Genomic DNA, 17428 nt, shown 5'->3' on the forward strand with positions numbered 1-17428 from the left:
AAATAATTATTCAGCCAGTTTTAAAACAAGATTCATTTATTGTGCAACAACAATATTATAGTTCCAGTGACGTTTATGTCATTGTAGGAAAACTGCGCAAAAAAAAGAGAAAGTGCAAGAAACTTCATGCACGAGCATCAAATGTGTGGAAACCACACGGGGAATGTGACCCTGTTTGAAAATGTGTGTGTCTCTACTGAGAATCTGTGCTGGTTTGGATTTTACACATGGTCCTATAAAGCAAAGACAGGGACAGGTAGATATGGAAAGTAAACACAAAAAGGCAATCTGCGTCAAGTAAACAAATGCTTCCTTCAAGTTCAATCATTTGGCCAAACAAAGACTAAAAAAACATGCAAAATCCACCAGAATGTTCGAAAACATTCATTACAATACATTTTATGAAATGTTTAAAGGAAAATATGTGTCTCCATTAACATCAGAACGAAAATGGCAGTGACACTTCCCAAATGGATGAATGTTTAATGAAAGGTCTCTCACATAACCACAGAAACTGCCGATTTAAAAAGCCACACCCAAATATGGCGAGTAAAACCTATTATATTAATAATGTGACTAAAAAAGTAAACGACTTTACAAATCTGTGCATTACAAAAAATAGACTCCAAAAATCGCAATATCTTTCAGACATATAAAAAAATATCCCAGAGTATAAGGACACGTATAAAAAAGATGGGGAGGAGTTGCTGTACAGATGAGTTCATGGCACAGAAAGAGACTTGAGGACAATCGCGTGCTGCGTATTAAACAGACACTACGCTGAAACGTCAAGACTGACTTTGCTATATGTTGGCGGAGGAGCGGAGGACGTGGAACCTCTTCAGAGTCATGCGCAGGGATCCCAGCTCACGATTCAGCCGCTCCAGACGGTTCTCCAAGGCCACCTGAGCACGACGGAGAAGGAGACGATGTATTTATGGAAACTATTTTAAATTTATAATTAAATTCATTTATCAAAAAGACTGTGGTAACAGAACACTGATTTTTTTACCTGGTGAAATATGAAACACTAAATTCAAATCTGGCCAGAACAGTCATGCAATGTATTGTTGAACTAGTCTGTGTCTGTCATTATTTTATTAATGCTATTTCTAATGTCCTGAGCAGCCACTAGTCACATTTCAAAAGCAAAAACATGAGCATGATCCATTTCCTGGTGTCTTACCTCATCTAACCTGGTCTGCAGACTCACTCTCCCACCTGCTCCAGGCATCCGGCTCAAAGCTGCCTCAATCTGCAACACGCACGCACACACGCACATCATTCATTATTTATTCAGATCTGCTGATGAAACAACCACTGTTCACATGATGAGTGATGCATGGAGTGAGCACAGAGGACAACATGATGGAGGGGAGGCAGCAGGGGGAGGCTTCTAAAAGTAGAAATCATTTAGGAGTGGCTTAAACCCAGCTAGGACCATGTTATGTAAGCGGTCCGGTGGGGATTAGAGTCGTCTGATGCCGCAAACCGAGCCACAACCTTCCTTCCTCTGCTGAGCTGGTGAAAAACGCCCTGTTGCCAAGTCGACACGGTGTCGTGTGTGATGTGCGGAGCCGTGAAATGTGACCTTTACAAGCGCCCACCTGCAGTTTCTCCTGCGTCAGCTCGTCAAACAGTTTCTCAGCCTCGGCCAGCGACTGGAGTTTGTCGAGGAAGAGTGGGGCCGAGTCGTCGTGGGAGCCCTGCAGGTCGGCTCTGCTGCAGGCTCCCGGAGCCTCCCAGCCCAGCTGGGAGCTGCCGTCGGGCGGGTTCGCGGGGCCAGAGGACTCCGGCTGCTGTGCGTCTGAGGGAGAGGGATGCGTGTTAACATCACAGGAGAAGCCTTGTGTTACTTTCAGGTCATATTGTAAAAACCAGGTTGTGTGTATTGGTTAATGAGGTGCATGTACACACTAATGTTGCTTTAATTATTACATTTAGCCTGTGCAAAACTACAGACGTACAATACAACAAGTGATTTGCCCTTTCATGCCTATGATAAGTTTATAACTCTGTAGTAAACCATCAACAATCCTGTGGCTGAAGCACAGTTAATACTAACAATGATCCTAATAGCAGAAAAACATCTGTAGTGTTGTACCATCTTCTCTGTCTGCAGACATAAACTGGAGCCTCTTCCTGGGACTGCTGCTGTGGAACGAATGTCGTCTCTGGTCAACGTGTCCATCAGACCTGTGGAGAACAGTGTGGCATTTTGTTCATCTTAGTTTGGACATCCTGTAATCATTAACTGTTCAGATTTGAAAGGCGTGATAGTGTGTGATCCATTTGACATTTTTGCAGTTGCTGGTGGTTGGAGCCAAATAATGTACATTCTAATTCGTTGTCTTAAATCATCCTTGATGTATGAGCTATTTTTACATCTGTTGTTTTACAGAGCACATTAACCGAGAGAGAGAGAGATGAGATGAGACGAGAATCGGGCACCTGATCCCCAGCTGATGGTGGGTTAATTAGGTGACTGCATCCGGTGTGCCGGCATCTTTACTCGTTAGTGGCGTGCGTGACAAATTGGAGAAGCATGCTGGTTTTTGACCAGGTTATCGTGTTATCATGTTTAATTGCGTTCAAACTTTTTAAGAAAAATGCTGGACTTGCACGAATCATCTGTGAAGCTAATAAAATAAAGACCAAGAGCATAACGGAGAGATCAATGAGGGTTTTGGCTGGAACATGCGTCAACCACACTACCTACAGGACGGAAGAAAGAAATAAAAGCGCGCCACTGCATAAGAAAACACGCCAGCGCACTGGATGCAATCACCTAAATAACCCATCATCAGCTGGTGATCATAATATTGTAACTCTACTAATACTAGGGTACTACTTACTGTTGGACTTTTAATCCTGCAAATTCAACAATTCCTCACTTCACGAAGAGAAACTATCAAACAATCAGTCTTTAGTCGGACATGATATAATAAACATGTCTAATACAATAAATCCAACACTTTTTCAAGTGTCTTTTATTTTGCCACTATGACCTTTTATTAGCTTTTTATTCATATCTGCGCATCTAAAGGGGAAAAAGATGATTCTAATCACATGACACATCCTCCTCACCTTTTCAACAGGTGTTCTTGTCTTGGCATCATGTGACCAAAAGCAGTGGAGAAGTTCTCAGTGGGGCAGCGTTTAGGGCTGGACTTCGTAGACAGAGACGAAAGTAAAGTTTCCCTCTTGGCTGCATGAAACAAAATGGATCACTGTTAATTAAACCTTCAATATGGCAACACACTGTTAATTAAAAGCTGCATTTTCCAGAGAGGTTTCCAAAAATCCACAGGTTTTTATCTTCCACTGGTAGAAAGAACATGTATGTAAATGTCAGGGTAATTGTACTTGATTACCTGGATTTAAATGAAAATAAATACATTTTTACTGAACAGCAGATGATACAACTTCACCATAGGCTGTTGTCATACTGGGAAACCACTGGGACTACATACTGGGAGTAACTGGGGGAATGTTTCGATGAGCTGTGGGAGGCAGTGACGATGATCTGTGGCCCTCCGGTGACAGACTCCTCTGATCCCTCAGCAGTGCAGCGGCGCGTTCCGCTCCACCGCGCCGTCTCGTTCCCCCTCCTCCGGGTTTAACCGCATCCCTCTCCGCTTGAAGCCTGACTTGCTCCTGAATCGTTTCCTTGTGTCTCCGCTCCACAAACCCCACTGTGGTCCTCTGACTGCCAATCCCTGCAGAGAAACGCACAGGAAGAATGTTTGTCATGTTAACTTTTAAATAAATGGCATATCTTATGGTTTGCAGTGACCAGAAATACGAATGTGTGACTCATAACTGCTTGTACATGGAGTATACAGTTTAAATACACTTATTGAGGTCTCAGGGGTGCAAGAGAGACACACTGTGGGTGCTGGATAGGTTCTTACAGGGAGCCCGGCTCTCTGTGGCTTTGGTTTCCTCCAACTCTATCAGGGCTCTCATCATTGGCGTTAGAGCACTGGACGCTTCTCTCCGAATGGAGTCCCGCTGGTTCTGGTCCTGCTCACACTCTGGAGGAGATGCGCACCTGCAGGACATGACTTCAGTAACTCATTTAAAATCTTTAACTAGCTTTAGTTGAGAAAATGGCTACAACAGTTTATGAAAACGTGCCTCCAGCTCCCACGATTTGAAGACGTGTCCACGGAGCTCCCAGCTCCTGCTGACTGGTCGGTAAAAGCACTCAGGGACTTCCTGTGGACACTGGAGTGGTTATTTTGTGGGAATGGTGAATTTCTGCCACCATTGAGCTGATCGGACTGAGGACAAGGCGACTTCCTGCGGGTGATGTCTGGCTCAGTCTTGCCTTTATTGGGTGACAGCAGCAGGTCCGGATGATGAAAAAGACTGTGGATGTTGAGGAGGAACCAAGATTAGAAAAGAAAAACTGTAGATTGAAGCATCTGTGTTTAGAATCTACATGTTACAAAGGAACTTTTTACATCACACTGATTTAAGTTTGTGTTTGTAGGAAAAAACATGATCATGGTGAAAAAGGTGCTGTGTTCGTGTTGGAAGTCTGGATATCCCTTGGCTGAGGTGAAATATTATGCTTTTAAGCCTCAAAGAAATATTTAATACTCCATTCATTCATATTTAAATCTAATTTCATTTAAATATAAATTAATGATTGCATGTCAATATAGTTTCTTTGAGCCTTGATAGAAACTTCTCACATTTTATGGCCTTAAAGGACATTTTCTCTCAGGCTCTAGTTTGAGGCATCATGTATGTATTTATCATCCATCTTTGTCCTGTTTTAAAATACTGCATCTCTGTTCTGATGAGGGCACCAGGTTGTCATGTTTTGTTGTGTCTTTTAGTTGCTCACCCGGCTCCAGAAGGTTGCGTGGTGCTGTGGGAAGTGTAACGGACTCTGGCCTGGTTCTCGTGCTCCAGCTGTTTCACCTGAGACTCCAGCTTGGAGATCACTCTGATGCAGCAGAAACAAAGATGCAGGATGTTGGTCTCTCAGACATAAGTTTCCACTACCGCCCCTTCGCCTTTTCTGTTCTCTCTCGAGCTGAATCAATAGCAGAGTCTGCAACATAACTGAGCCTGTTCTCTGCATCTGCTGGTTTCACAGACAAATACAGATATTTTACAAGCTGCATTTCGAGATTGGTCGATGCGTTTGCTGAAATGACTCGACAGACCTCATCAGTGTAGCGCTCAGTGTGAGCCCCAGCATCATTATTGATCAGCTCCATTGATTCATCCCCTCTTCTCCATCTTCCCCATCTACCAGTTAAAGGCCTAAAGCTAACAACCACCCAGCTTTGGTGTCACACCTCTGCTGAGAGTAGACACACTCCTATGCTGCACTACAGCTGCTTACACACGTTTGAGTCGTGTCTAGATGTATTTAAAGCAATAACTGACATTATGAGAAATCCAATTTGTCCTCTTGCTAACATTCAGACCCACCGCTGAATCTAAAGGAGACCAGGAGACATTTGACAACACAAACACCAAGTCTCGCTCTGTCCGTCATAGAGAATAACTCTAAAGAATTTGGAAATTAGGCCCTGTTCACTTTGCCATAGATTTCCAAAAACTAATTTTCAGCTTCAAACCAGCTGCCTTTGTGATGTTTAGCTCAAATATAAGGTGCTAAAGGGTAACAGTCCTGTTCTGGCTACATCCACTCACCTCTTTAATTCTGAAATGTGATCGGTGGCATCAACGAACTTGTTCTCTGTTGACACCAGATTATTCTGTAAGTTTAAAGTGGTAGAAGTAGAACATTAGGTTGAAGGTAGTTAATTATAGAGGTGATATAGAACATACATGGGCCTGCTGGAAGTCCTTAAAAAGATCACTTTGCTTTACATTACCTTCACTTCCTCATGCTGTTTGATCAGAGAGTCATACTGTCCGAGCATCTGAAAAAACGAAGACCATGACTAACATGAGGATTGACATTCATTACAGGTAGCACAGGCCTGCTCCCGTTCAGCCTCCGATTTCAAGACCAAACAAACATACGGCACTTTGTTGAGGTACGCTGATCACACTCACATCTTGCAGCATCTTGTACTCTCTCTCCCTCCGGGCCTCCTTCTCATCGGCTTCTCTGGAAGCTTCCTGCGCCGCCTCCTCAAGCTGCCGCACGCGGGCCTTGAAACGCGCGACCAGGGCATCTTTGTCTTTGCCCGAGCGTTGACTCTCTTCTAGTCGCTGCTGGAGAGATTTCACAGTAGCTCTGGCTACAGCGTACCGCTCTGGCCATTCAGCCTGAAAACAGACAGACGCATTAAAATAAAAAAACTAAATGTACCTAGACTTTGTTATCATATTGAAAAAAACACTACCTGTGTCAGCAGGCAAAGTAATAAATAACAAAACAACAAACATAGGAATGATACCAGTTTTTTTTCCAGTGAGCTGTTTTCCGCCTCCAGCTCCTGAATATGATTTGTAGCCTCAGCCAGAGCCATTTCGAGATGCCTGCACCTGGGGGAAACATACCGATAAATCAAAGTGGTAGAAAAGGGAAAAAACAAATCAGAAGTAATTAACATGTTTAAAACAGTTGATGCTGCCTTCATCCATCACGCTAAATAGGATTACACCCAATGTGTTAGACCTATCTAGATTAAAATGCATACATCATTTAGTTCTACTCTTCAGACTTTTTACTAGTTTTCAACTGCATTTCACAGGCTCCATCAGTTGGCATAGATTAATTATCCTCCATGAAAACCATGAGTGGGACAGCTTGAGGCTCTAGAGTCTAGACAGAGACAAAGCGAGTGAGTAAACACTACGTCATAAAGAAACTACATGCTGTAGTTATTTTAGATTTTACTGCCTTGTTTGTTACATTATTTACATGTTTTTGTTGCATTGGGCTAAATGCAACAAAACTAAAACAAAACTAAACTAAATAAAACTGAATAAATACACAATGATATCAAAGAACGTGAATGCAAACCTCTCTGTGGGGGCCTGGTGGCTCTTTTCTAAATCCTGGGGCAGATCTCCGAGTTTGAGTTTGTCTCGCAGCATCTGGATCTCAGACTCATAATATGCTTTAAGGTCAGCCACGTGCCGAGAGTGCTTCTCTCTTAGGTTCTGCCTTAGACTGAAGAAAATAAGAAAGTGAAGATAAGTGCCCAGCTACAACCAAGAGGACACAAAGATGTCAGTGTGTGTCTACATCCTGCAGTCTATGCTACACTCACAGGGAAAGCACAACAGGGTCCTCTAGTGATGAAGCTCTCTCCATGTGTGGACTGGCTGCAGGACGCAGAGTAGCTCCAGAAGCTGAACCAGGTTTCAGGGTGCTGGTGTGAGTGTGGCTGCCCTCCTCTTCACTGGCTAAGGGGACACTAACTCTGTATTGCTTGCTGGTTGTGTGAGATGGCTGAGTCTGAGACACATTTGCCCACAAGCTTTTCATCTTGGAAGGTGAAGGTCCCACAGCTGAAAGACTGGAGGTATCAGAGATACAGTCTGTATCTCCAGGGTTGGGACTGCCCTCCACCATGCTGTCGGGGCTCACAGGGGTCCTGGCTCTGGGGTAGAGGAGTGGCTGAGTGGCAAACGAGGGGCTGCTGAAGTGAGACGGTGAAGTGAAGCCAGAGGTGCGATCTGAGTGACGAGTGATAGCTGCTGGGTCCAAGGTCAACACCTGAAGCACCAAGAGAGAGAGCGTGAGGCTTGAGTCACAGGAAACATTTCTAATCAGGGAGTCGTGTGAAGTACCTGTGGTGACGAAGGACTGGATGTAACAGAGCCTTCCCAGTCTGAGCGCTTACAGTCTGCCCTTTGCCTGTTGTGGTAGATCTCTTTGAGAGATAACTGAGGCTCAGGAGTCTAAAACAGATGGAGAGGAAACAGAAAGGTGTGTAAGACAAGAATGAAAAGTTTTCATGCCACTCTGCCATCTAGTGATCAGGATTTATACTGTACATCCCTCAGCAGCATCTGTTTGCACCTTATTCTTGATGCTCTTGATGAAGAGCACCAGCATATATTTTTATTTAGAATATATACTGTCACACTGTAATACTGTTACTCACCAGGCTGATGGAGGCCTCTTGCAGAAGGAGGTAAGCATCGCTGTCAAAGCCGTCTGGTAGGGGATGGTACAGTTCATTCTCATTCAGGCGCCAATATGTGAGGCCTAAGACGTAAACAATGAGATAATAAGGAAATTAATTCGATTTTCTGGTTGATAATTTACCAGTTACACTGTACATCTGTTGTATACTGCTAGCAGCATCAATTCTAAAAATGTATTTAACATATTTATTTTTGTTTCATTACAGTCTGTCCAGGTCGTGTTGTTGTGTCTGAGTCAATGTACCTGATGCTTCAGACATCAGACTATCACTCCTCCTCAAGGGAAAAGGTGCGGATGAGGGCCCCACAAGTCGATGCTGAAACCCAGAGAGATGAGTGGATTAGATTTAGGGGTAGAAATGTATTAGGACAAACACAAATAGATGTCAACCATAGCAACCAAATCCTATCAGTTTTATTTATAAAGTGCAATCTGACAAGAAACATTATCTCATGGCACTAAAGGTTCGAGACCTGACACAACTAAAACTCAACAAATTCAGGTGAGGAGTTGTACCTGCTCCTGGGAGTCTGTGCTTTCTGGAGGGTTTAGTCTCTGGGACTTTGGCAACTCTTGATACTCAGAAGTTTGGGCAGGTGTGTGTCCAGCTTTGCTCTTCTTGGACCTGAGTTTCTGCCTCTGGGCCCACGAGGTCAAATGCTGACTGGTGCTGCAGAAAAACATGGTGCTAAGTACCAATCTAATTCCACACAATACTAACTAAATATTAGCAGGGTAATGTCAAATGAAATGCAATTATAAACCGGCTTACTGTCAAAAAAATTGATATTTCCAAGAAATATATAACAACAGTTCCTAATAATTTGATAAAGATAAAATGCTGATTCAACAACAATATGGTTTTGACAAACCTGCTGAGCTTAGAAGCTGTAATTTATGGGTTTTATAAACAATTTAGACATACCCAGAGGGTCTCTGCTGGTAGACTAATAAATCTGGTTTCTCCACTTCAAGAGGCCTCTCACTGCTCCCAACCACAGCGGGTTCTGTTTCGGCCTGGATGTTTGAGGACCAGTGTCGTATCATCCTCTCTTGACCTCCGTCCCCATCTTCCACTGGAGACCCAGCAGGTTCCAGACCTGTTTCCCAAGCAGAGAGAGTTCCATAGCCGCTGCTCAATACTGTAGTCGCCCGCTCCTCCCCTGGGTTGGCGGCGTCTGATCCGTGCAGTGGTGGCGAAGGGGAGCTAAAAGGTGTGTGTGCAGGGGCTGCCAAGCTGTCACGATCACTGGGCATATCTTTTAGGCCTGTGCGTTCACTGGAGATGAGGGGGATAATATAGTCCTTTGTGTTATTGACAGCTGGAGTGTCTGGAGTTTGCGAGAACTCTGTGTGTAGCTGGCCACTAGCCTGGCGATTCTGGAGCTGAACCAGGGCCTTAATTTCATCCTGAATCAACTGGGAAGGAAAAGCATCCTGGTTTAATGGATTTAACCAATATTTTTATGCAGATGACAAGATTAGACATGACATGATCAAATGGGTACCTGTATTTGGCACTGGTATTGTTCTTGCTGAGCGAGTATTTGCTCTTGGTATTGCTTCTCAACCAGCTGAAACAGATGCAGCCATCGACCCTGTCACAGAAAAGAAAAACAGTTTAGTCAAGAAGCATCATTATTCACTGTGAAGTTGCTGTGAAGTGTGTGTCTGGAACTAATATAAACAAACAAACAAACTGTCAAAGCACCTAAATCAGCATATTCACAGTCAGACCTGGTTATTTTTTACATTTGTGCAGCAGGTTTATCGGCACTACATAATTTTAGAAGCTGTATTTCATTAGCCTGTTTAACCTTTCTTCACTTGTATGTTTGACCTTCATTGTGCAAAGTGATGCATGAGCACAGTCTGACAGTAAGAGGCTGTTTTCTGTGCTCTCCTTAAATCTCACTTTCAAGGGCAGGATTATGTGATGCTAAAAATAATTCGAAAACTAATCACATTTACAGTGTGATGTGAAAACCTGAAGCCTCCTTTCCATAAATGTTGAATATGCATATTCAGCGACGACATATTCCACTTTTATTATAGTAAATGAACTCTGTAACTGATCTCTCACAAAGATTTTCTATTCATCTGTTGGAAAGCTCACAGAGGGACAGGTTCTGCAGTGAGCTAATGGCTTATCTTTCAGTTAACAGTCAACTGAATAAACTAGCTAGACCTCTCAAGGGCACAAGGTTCCGTATGATGTGAAATTCATCATCTGCCCATATCCACAAGAGGCCACACAGACCATCTGTGTCCAATCCAATGTGAGTGAGCATGTCCTTGGGACATAACGCATAAAAATCAGAATCATGTGTACAGCCTAGATAGTCAATTTCATGACCGAGACATCAGACGTCTGTAAGAAAACGTTAGTTGGGAAATCCCGTAATTCTACAGTAACATCACACAGATTTGACAGTATAACATTAGTACATGGTTGTCTTTCTCTTTCCAACCACCGTTGCACTTTGTGTACTTTGTGTCTTTGTACTTTCTCCTTCCAACCACCGTTGTACTTTGTGTCACAGCACATCACAGTTGTCCGTTTCCTGCAGATCACATCCTGTGTCTGAAGGAATCAGCTAAAGTGAGGGTCTGCGTTTGTGTGTCTTACTGTCTGGTGTGATCCACCCAAAATAAATGAAAGTGACAGCTCAGAAATTAACTGCCAGCTGCCAAATGGAGAACATACTGTACGCATAACTGCTACTGCAACTAACCCTGACCTCACTACACTACAATACCACACTACAAATACAGCGACAATAGGTATTGTCCTTTTATGCTCTGAGACAATATCCTACCTCACAGTCCTTCCAAATCTCAGGGTTTGTCTCTCCATTGCTCTGGATCTCCTGCACCAAGGCCCTGAGAGTCTCAAGGGAGCTTGGGTTGATGAATGGGAGGTTCTTCTCTTGTTCAAATGCTTCATTTGTGCTCAGACACAGATTCCTGCAATATAGTAATATAACATTAAACCCACATACGTCCCGAAGTATTAAGTAAGTATCCACTGATGCCAGGATTAAATATCAGGTGTGGTTAAAACAACATTAGACACTTTACAAAGAAAACAAGTCTGTCAAAAATGAATGTTATTACTGAGAAATGAATGATTATTAGCTTATTATCATTTTACAGGACATTTTAAAGCTGTGACTTATTAATATAACAAATTTGAAAATTTCAAATAATCCATTTTCTATATACAACCCTGTGCTTAAAGCTACTGCACCTGATCTTGTTGCATGCTGGTGTGATGTCCATAGGCCTGCTCTCCACAGTCCCTCCTGTTGTTTGTCTCTCCTCTGAGACAGCCAGTCCAGAGGCCGATGTGCCCTCAGAGGACACCAAGGAGGTCTCACTCTCCTTACCTCCATCTCCGACATGGCATTGGCCCAAAGCCCCCGAGCTGGACACATCCTCAGAGATACTGTCATCTGTGGACATGTTTATGGGCCCATGTAGATTGGGTCAGTCTGACAGCTGGGAACCATAAGAAGGAAAACAAAAAGCCATCAGCAATGCTGCAAGGAAATATTTATAGTCTTATCTAATACACTACAAAACCCTACTTTTTAGTATAATATGTATACTATAATGGCTTAAGTTACAATTAAAAGAATATAATTTATTGCAATGCGTTTAAAATTATTTTAATTATAAATCAATCATAATTGAAGCCCCATTATGCCTTTTAATATTTATAAACCCCTATTTGTCATTCAACAGTTAATAAAGCATAAACAAACATCTAGGTTAATGTGCCACAGTTGCGCAGTAGCATCCGCTCTTCTACGCTCGTTCTGTCTGTCATGACTTGAGTCTGAGCTTGTAAATTTTACACAATCTCCGACTGGGGCAATGCACGTTTGACTTGAATAAATAGCTGGCTAACAACAACACAATCACCCCGGGACAGACACACAGTATTAGCCCTGCAGCGACTAGGACCATTTAAATCCTGCTAGCGTTATATTCGCTGCTTCGGCTACGGTGTCAGCCACCATCACTGATGCTGCAGACTGTTATATCTGCCTATCAACCTCCTGGGAGGGCTGGTGTGTTAGCTGTCAAACTAGCAACATAGCAACTAGTAACTAAAGGCAGGCAATTCAAACGGCTAGCTAACGTTAGCTAGGCAGCTAACGTCAAGTTATGCTAACTTGGTTTATTACGCCTTTATAATCGCAGCCTAGACAAAGCAGGAAGCGCGGTTGGTAAAACAAACACATACTTTAAACAGTTTGTGTCAAAATTAGGACAAACGAATAATAGTTAACGTACCCGCTGAGTTGTGTCTTTATCTCATCCATAGTCCTCTGTGAGTAGACAAGTTAGTTAGCTAGCTGATTGCTGGCTAGCAGGTTGCTGGTTGGCTACTGCACTGCAGAGATCGTTGCTGCTGTTACGTTCACGGTCTGCAACACTATTGGTCAAAGTGCAGTTAAAATACAGCCCTGTAATTGGCTAGCTCTTTTAACCTGCGTTTCTATTGGCTGCTTGGGAAAGGAGGCGTGCATATGTGCTGGGACAGAACCAGACGGCCGAGCCACTGTCCTGCAGACTCTACAGATACAGGAAACAATGTCCTTGTTATTCCACGTCATTTATCAGTTCTTATAATAATAAATAATCATGTAGGATATATGATTTACCACCTAACAAAGTTGTTGCAAGGTTGCACAAACCTTTATAAACTACATCCCTGTTGTGCATTGAAATGCTATAACACTTTAAATACTTAATATATTTTGAATATACTTATATACTCAAAATGCTTCGAATTTAGTACTTTATTGATAATAATAAATGTACTGCTTTTGTTAAAAAATAATATACATAATACTACAAAATATGATTCTGAAGCAGAAATGGTAATATTTAAGCAGTCTACAAAATAAAAACTTAAGTGAAATTAAAAGTAGAACTGAGTAAAAGTAAGCACACAGATCTTCAAAGAAGCTGAATATTTCCTCACTGATTCTTCAGCTGTATAGGTGATGCACATACTGTACACAGCATGTGCTACGATACACCTTTTATATATATACGGCAAAGTATTACTAATGCTAGTGAGAAAACAGGCTGATGAAAATGCTGATGGTTGAAAATGACTATGCAGCAGCTCCTGATTGCTTAAGACAGACTGCTGACCAAGTCACAAGCATAAAGGACTTGTGAGAATTAATGTGAAACCACAGCGATGTTTTCTAACCAGACCAGCAGCCACAACATGAAAGTAGTAAATGAGTACATGACAGGATGTTATAGTGCAACTTTTTCAGTTCTGTTATGGTAACTGAGCCTTACATTATGTAAATCTTCTGCAATTCACTCATTTAGTCATTGTATTCTACTGTAAAGTTCGAAAGATATTTGGATTGGGCAGTTAACAATTCAGAAAGTACAAAATTAATTACACGGGACAACTATATTGAAAATACAATTTATTACATGGAGTAATAAATACATACAAAGATGCAAGTAACAGCATTTTCCTTTTTTGTTTTTTTAATACCAAAACCAACCTTAACACGAATGAACCAGTGCATTTGGCACATGTCTGCCCCTCACTCACGCACTCATGTGTGATATAAGGGTCTGAAAACAGACCAAATACTATCAAAAACAAGTCGTCTCCATCTACCCCTGTACAAGTCATGCAGTGTCTAGAATTAACCCATGGGCCCGTTCGCATGCATAAACCAATGTTGTAAATATGAAGTCAAAAACTAAGATCCCGAAAGTGGGGGCATAAGACACAACATATCCTCTCATTTGAATTCCAACCCACACATGATTGTAATGATCCTCCAGAACCCTTGGGAGTCATGATCTTTTTTCCCCCCCGTCTTTCTCTACGAGCCTGGTTCCCCCCATCCTTTGTTCGCTTGCTTTCTTTTCTCAAAGAAAATGCCATGCACATTTTTACATGAGAACCACACTGTTAGCTCTTCTTGCAGGGAGGAATGGGAGATCGTAGCTAGGACCTTGCGTTTCTCTCCGTCTCGGCCAAGCACTCGCGCACAAGCCCCCTGGCGTGGATTATACCTTTAAAGACCAATACATGGAGGAAGTAGATGTTAGATTACATATAGCTAAGGCTGCTTTACTCAGACAAAAAGGTCTACAGGTACCTCGTTTCAGTCTCTCCATTGCGCTCTTACTACCAGCGTACGTGGGCCTGATCTCCTTTCCAAGCTCTTCTATAATGGCCAGCAGCTCTGCATATTTGTTCTGAGGCACTTGGCTGCCAGTGGAGCCCTGAAGGTAGAGGAAACACAGAAACATGAGCAGGTTCAACAACTTACACCTTTTTTTTGAAAGAACGCATCCTCACAGAAGGATCAGTAGAAATATCCACTTCACCTCCTCACCAGTTCTTACAGGCCAGTAAAAATATGGGCTTGGTACCATTACAAGAAGCCCATCTAAAAGGTTTGACAAGCGTGTGTTAATTAGAAAACGCATAATCATAAAACAATGTTTAACTGTTCTTATGGAAGGAAGCAGAGAAGACACTTTCACCTGCCATGTTTGAATATAAACAACGCTTCAAGTGTCATCTCATTTACAGTTACATTCCTGCACATTTTCAAAAGAATTGCAAATGAAACTCAACCACAACAAGCTTTTACAGAAAAGCAAGTCAGACAGATTCAACTAGTTAGAGCGACCTGTGAGAATCCCAGAGATGGAGGCCCGTAGTCACTGAGCAGGGGTCTGTAGGACTGCAGCGTGGCCAGGTTGGCTGCGGAGGGAGACTGGAGGTTTCCAACTGTTGACACACAAAAGCAGCTCAAATCAGTCACATCACAGCACATCAGCGTTTATAGAGACTGTCTGATGGTAGCTAATAACAAGGCCGCTCATTTTCAGTTCACTGTTGATGCACACAAATATTGTGACAATGCTTTTTATATTTTCCAGGAATCAAGCAAAGATTTTCAAATGTGTCCTTTAAATTCACATTCATTCAATTTATTCTTTAGATTCCATTTAACTAGTCCAAAGGATTGTGCATAATGAGTTATATCAGTTATGGGTTACTCATTATAAATGTTTGTTTGTTTGATTGTGTAATAAAAAATTGTAGTCTATTCTAAGGGAACCCTACAATGTGGTGAGATTACTCTTTAGAGCATCAATAGGCATGGAACAGATTTTAATCAAACCCGTAACAAGTTTAAACACGAAATATTGTGATAACACAATGACAACAAAGTGACAATATTGAGGGGAAAATGCAACATAGGACAATACTAAAATAAGAGTATTGGGAGAATAAAATCAGATGAGTGAGACAATATTTAAATTATTTTACCCATAATTATTAATTATTGAAAATTAGGGCAGTAAAGTAAGTCTGGACACTTCGAGAACAAAGGCAGTAAAATCAGGATGTTTCAGAAGAACATTTAATAATTCTGACTTCATTCTGTCCTAAGTTGAATCTCACTTCACCGCTGCTTCATTCTGTTCGTGTCGTTCCTGTTTTTGGGGACCAAACCGACCCCCCGGGGAGAAACCCCGACCCTTCCGCGGCGTCGTCGCCCGCGCTGCGCTGCACCGGCCGGCCGCCGCCAGCAGGTGTCCTCGAAGAGTCGCATCGGGAGCAGATCAATCAGCAGCTCCGAGCGAGGCGCATCATGGAGGAAACGGAACGAGGCTGGCTCGACAAGACACAACTCATACATTTCTGTCACCGTGTAACGGCGCCCACCGGGCGGGACCGGGACCCCGGATGGCGGAGAACGGCACCGCAGGAACCGTCGCCGTCCCGCGTCCCATCCGTGCGTGTTCCTCGGACGCCTGGCACCGCGGATGGCGCTCTTTTACATTAGTAATAATGGCGGATATGAATTAGCCTAGCTCCCAGGATCTGACCCGATATATGGAACTGGACAAAAACTACAGACACGGTCTTTCTCCAGGTATTCTCCGAGATCCCCAATTTAACAGTCGATTAAACGCGCGGATACTTGGATTTAAGCGCACGTTTTCTCCTTACCCTGGTTCCTAGAAGTTCCCGGAATGTGCTGGTGGACATTGGGTTTGTAAGACATTCCCAGAGACATTGTAAATTAAAGAAATAAAAATGACCCGAAATTCAGTGAAGCGTCTGTGTCTCACTTTTTGTTTACAACAGCGGCACCGGCAAATATGGCCGTCACTTTATATTGACACCCACCGCGCTCTCAGCCCCGCAACGGTACCAATGCGGGTTATCCACGGAAACCTTCCCGAGCCGGGTTTTCACGCACGGTTCCGCTCGGTTCGGCGCGCATTTCCCAGATTGGACTCGCGTTTTAACGGGGAGTCAACTTCACGCCGCACTTTATTGAGACTTTTAACCAAAACCTCCCGTTTTATTGCAAATGAAGTTTTGCACGTGAATCGCTTTCTCCTGTATTTTAAAGTGTCTATCTACATTTTTACGGCGCATTTAGAACCGGGCGCTGACGTGAAACCGTAAATTAACGCGGTTTACGCAGGAACCCGTCATTTATTGTTACACTTGGCGTGAACTCGGTCGAGTTGGTTCAGGAAAAAAGCTTTTGTTTGAGTCAACTTTGAACAGCTTTGCTCTTTAAGCCGAAGCTCATACCTGTCTTTGTCTGCGGGGGCGCATCCATCGCTTCCTGTGACATGTGCTTCGGTGCGTCAACTAAAAAATAGATACAATAAATAATGTTAAATCTGGCGCTGGCTCCGCTTTGATTGCGGAGACATCTGCTCTCCGTCCACTCAGATGTACTCAGCAGGACTCGGTCCAGGTCTTTATGTGCTTTGAGCCACACGGTTTGGCCCAATCGTGGCCCTTTGTGTCGTGACCCCTGATGCAGAGGGAAGGGCCCCACGGACGCCGTGGGGCTGATGATGATGCTCAGCTTCGCACGGGATTATCGGTTTTACTCCTATTTCTATTTTACGCTCTCTGCTGCTATTTAAAGACAGACGTTTATTTTTACACTGCACTGTTTGCAAACTGTTTATCCTCCATTGGTGTATCAGATTGAATTATTTTTACTTTTGTACCTAATGATAAACAGTTTAAATAGTAAAATGACCCAGTTTGAAAATGTTCTTTTTTCTTTCTACTTCACAACGTAACAGGTTTAATTATTACAGAGAGCATGTTATTGTGAGATCACCAACTAATTTTAGTGATGTCTCCAATATATGGTTCCTTGGATCACAAACCGCTGTAGTTAGTACGGTATTTCTTAGTTCTGTACTGTGCTTTAATAAACTGATCTGCCTGTTCACAGCCTTGGTGTTTTGCAAATACAAATTAAAGAACAAAGCCAA

At 42.8% G+C, this 17428-nt stretch overlaps 2 protein-coding genes across 3 annotated transcripts; both read right to left on the reverse strand.

Moving 5' to 3' along the window:
- Positions 1–15: 15 nt before the first annotated feature.
- On the reverse strand, positions 16–12559 carry LOC114867184 (M-phase phosphoprotein 9). The gene is made up of 24 exons (XM_029169639.3): positions 12401–12559; positions 11349–11599; positions 10918–11065; positions 9607–9696; positions 9024–9517; positions 8615–8768; positions 8342–8414; positions 8055–8158; positions 7738–7848; positions 7215–7663; positions 6965–7114; positions 6396–6483; positions 6049–6264; positions 5865–5912; positions 5680–5744; positions 4859–4960; positions 4141–4374; positions 3915–4054; positions 3474–3719; positions 3088–3208; positions 2105–2196; positions 1608–1807; positions 1187–1255; positions 16–905 (listed from the first exon to the last, which is right to left on the reverse strand). The coding sequence occupies exons 2-24, from the start codon at positions 11561–11563 to the stop codon at positions 804–806; spliced, it is 3711 nt and encodes a 1236-aa protein (XP_029025472.1). The 5' UTR covers positions 11564–11599; positions 12401–12559; the 3' UTR covers positions 16–803.
- A 991-nt stretch (positions 12560–13550) lies between these two features.
- LOC114866891 (cyclin-dependent kinase 2-associated protein 1) lies at positions 13551–17186 on the reverse strand. Of its 2 annotated transcripts, none has more exons than XM_029169130.3 (4): positions 16725–17186; positions 14794–14894; positions 14254–14380; positions 13551–14167 (listed from the first exon to the last, which is right to left on the reverse strand). In XM_029169130.3, exons 1-4 carry the CDS (start codon positions 16765–16767, stop codon positions 14100–14102), a joined length of 339 nt encoding a protein of 112 aa, XP_029024963.1. In that variant the 5' UTR covers positions 16768–17186; the 3' UTR covers positions 13551–14099. The 2 variants fall into 2 exon arrangements, with proteins under 2 accessions (XP_029024963.1, XP_029024962.1); XM_029169129.3 differs by lacking the exon at positions 16725–17186 and adding an exon at positions 16128–16590.
- Between the last annotated feature and the right edge of the window lie 242 nt (positions 17187–17428).

The sequence above is a fragment of the Betta splendens genome, chromosome 12, assembly GCF_900634795.4.
Source record: "Betta splendens chromosome 12, fBetSpl5.4, whole genome shotgun sequence".
Taxonomy (NCBI): Eukaryota; Metazoa; Chordata; class Actinopteri; order Anabantiformes; family Osphronemidae; genus Betta; species Betta splendens.

What these genes read in the sequence shown, in the direction of transcription:
- LOC114867184 (XM_029169639.3), bottom strand. Translation starts at nt 11,563, where the DNA reads ATGTCCACAGATGACAGTATCTCTGAGGATGTGTCCAGCTCGGGGGCT. An exon ending in TCTGATGTCTGAAGCATCAG is followed by an intron (nt 8,159 to 8,341) that starts GTACATTGACTC and finishes TTTACGTCTTAG; the next exon opens with GCCTCACATATTGGCGCCTG. An exon ending in ACGCAACCTTCTGGAGCCGG is followed by an intron (nt 4,375 to 4,858) that starts GTGAGCAACTAA and finishes CAACATCCACAG; the next exon opens with TCTTTTTCATCATCCGGACC.
- LOC114866891 (XM_029169129.3), bottom strand. Translation starts at nt 16,194, where the DNA reads ATGTCTCTGGGAATGTCTTACAAACCCAATGTCCACCAGCACATTCCG. An exon ending in CATCTCTGGGATTCTCACAG is followed by an intron (nt 14,381 to 14,793) that starts GTCGCTCTAACT and finishes CTCTACCTTCAG; the next exon opens with GGCTCCACTGGCAGCCAAGT. An exon ending in AATGGAGAGACTGAAACGAG is followed by an intron (nt 14,168 to 14,253) that starts GTACCTGTAGAC and finishes TGGTCTTTAAAG; the next exon opens with GTATAATCCACGCCAGGGGG.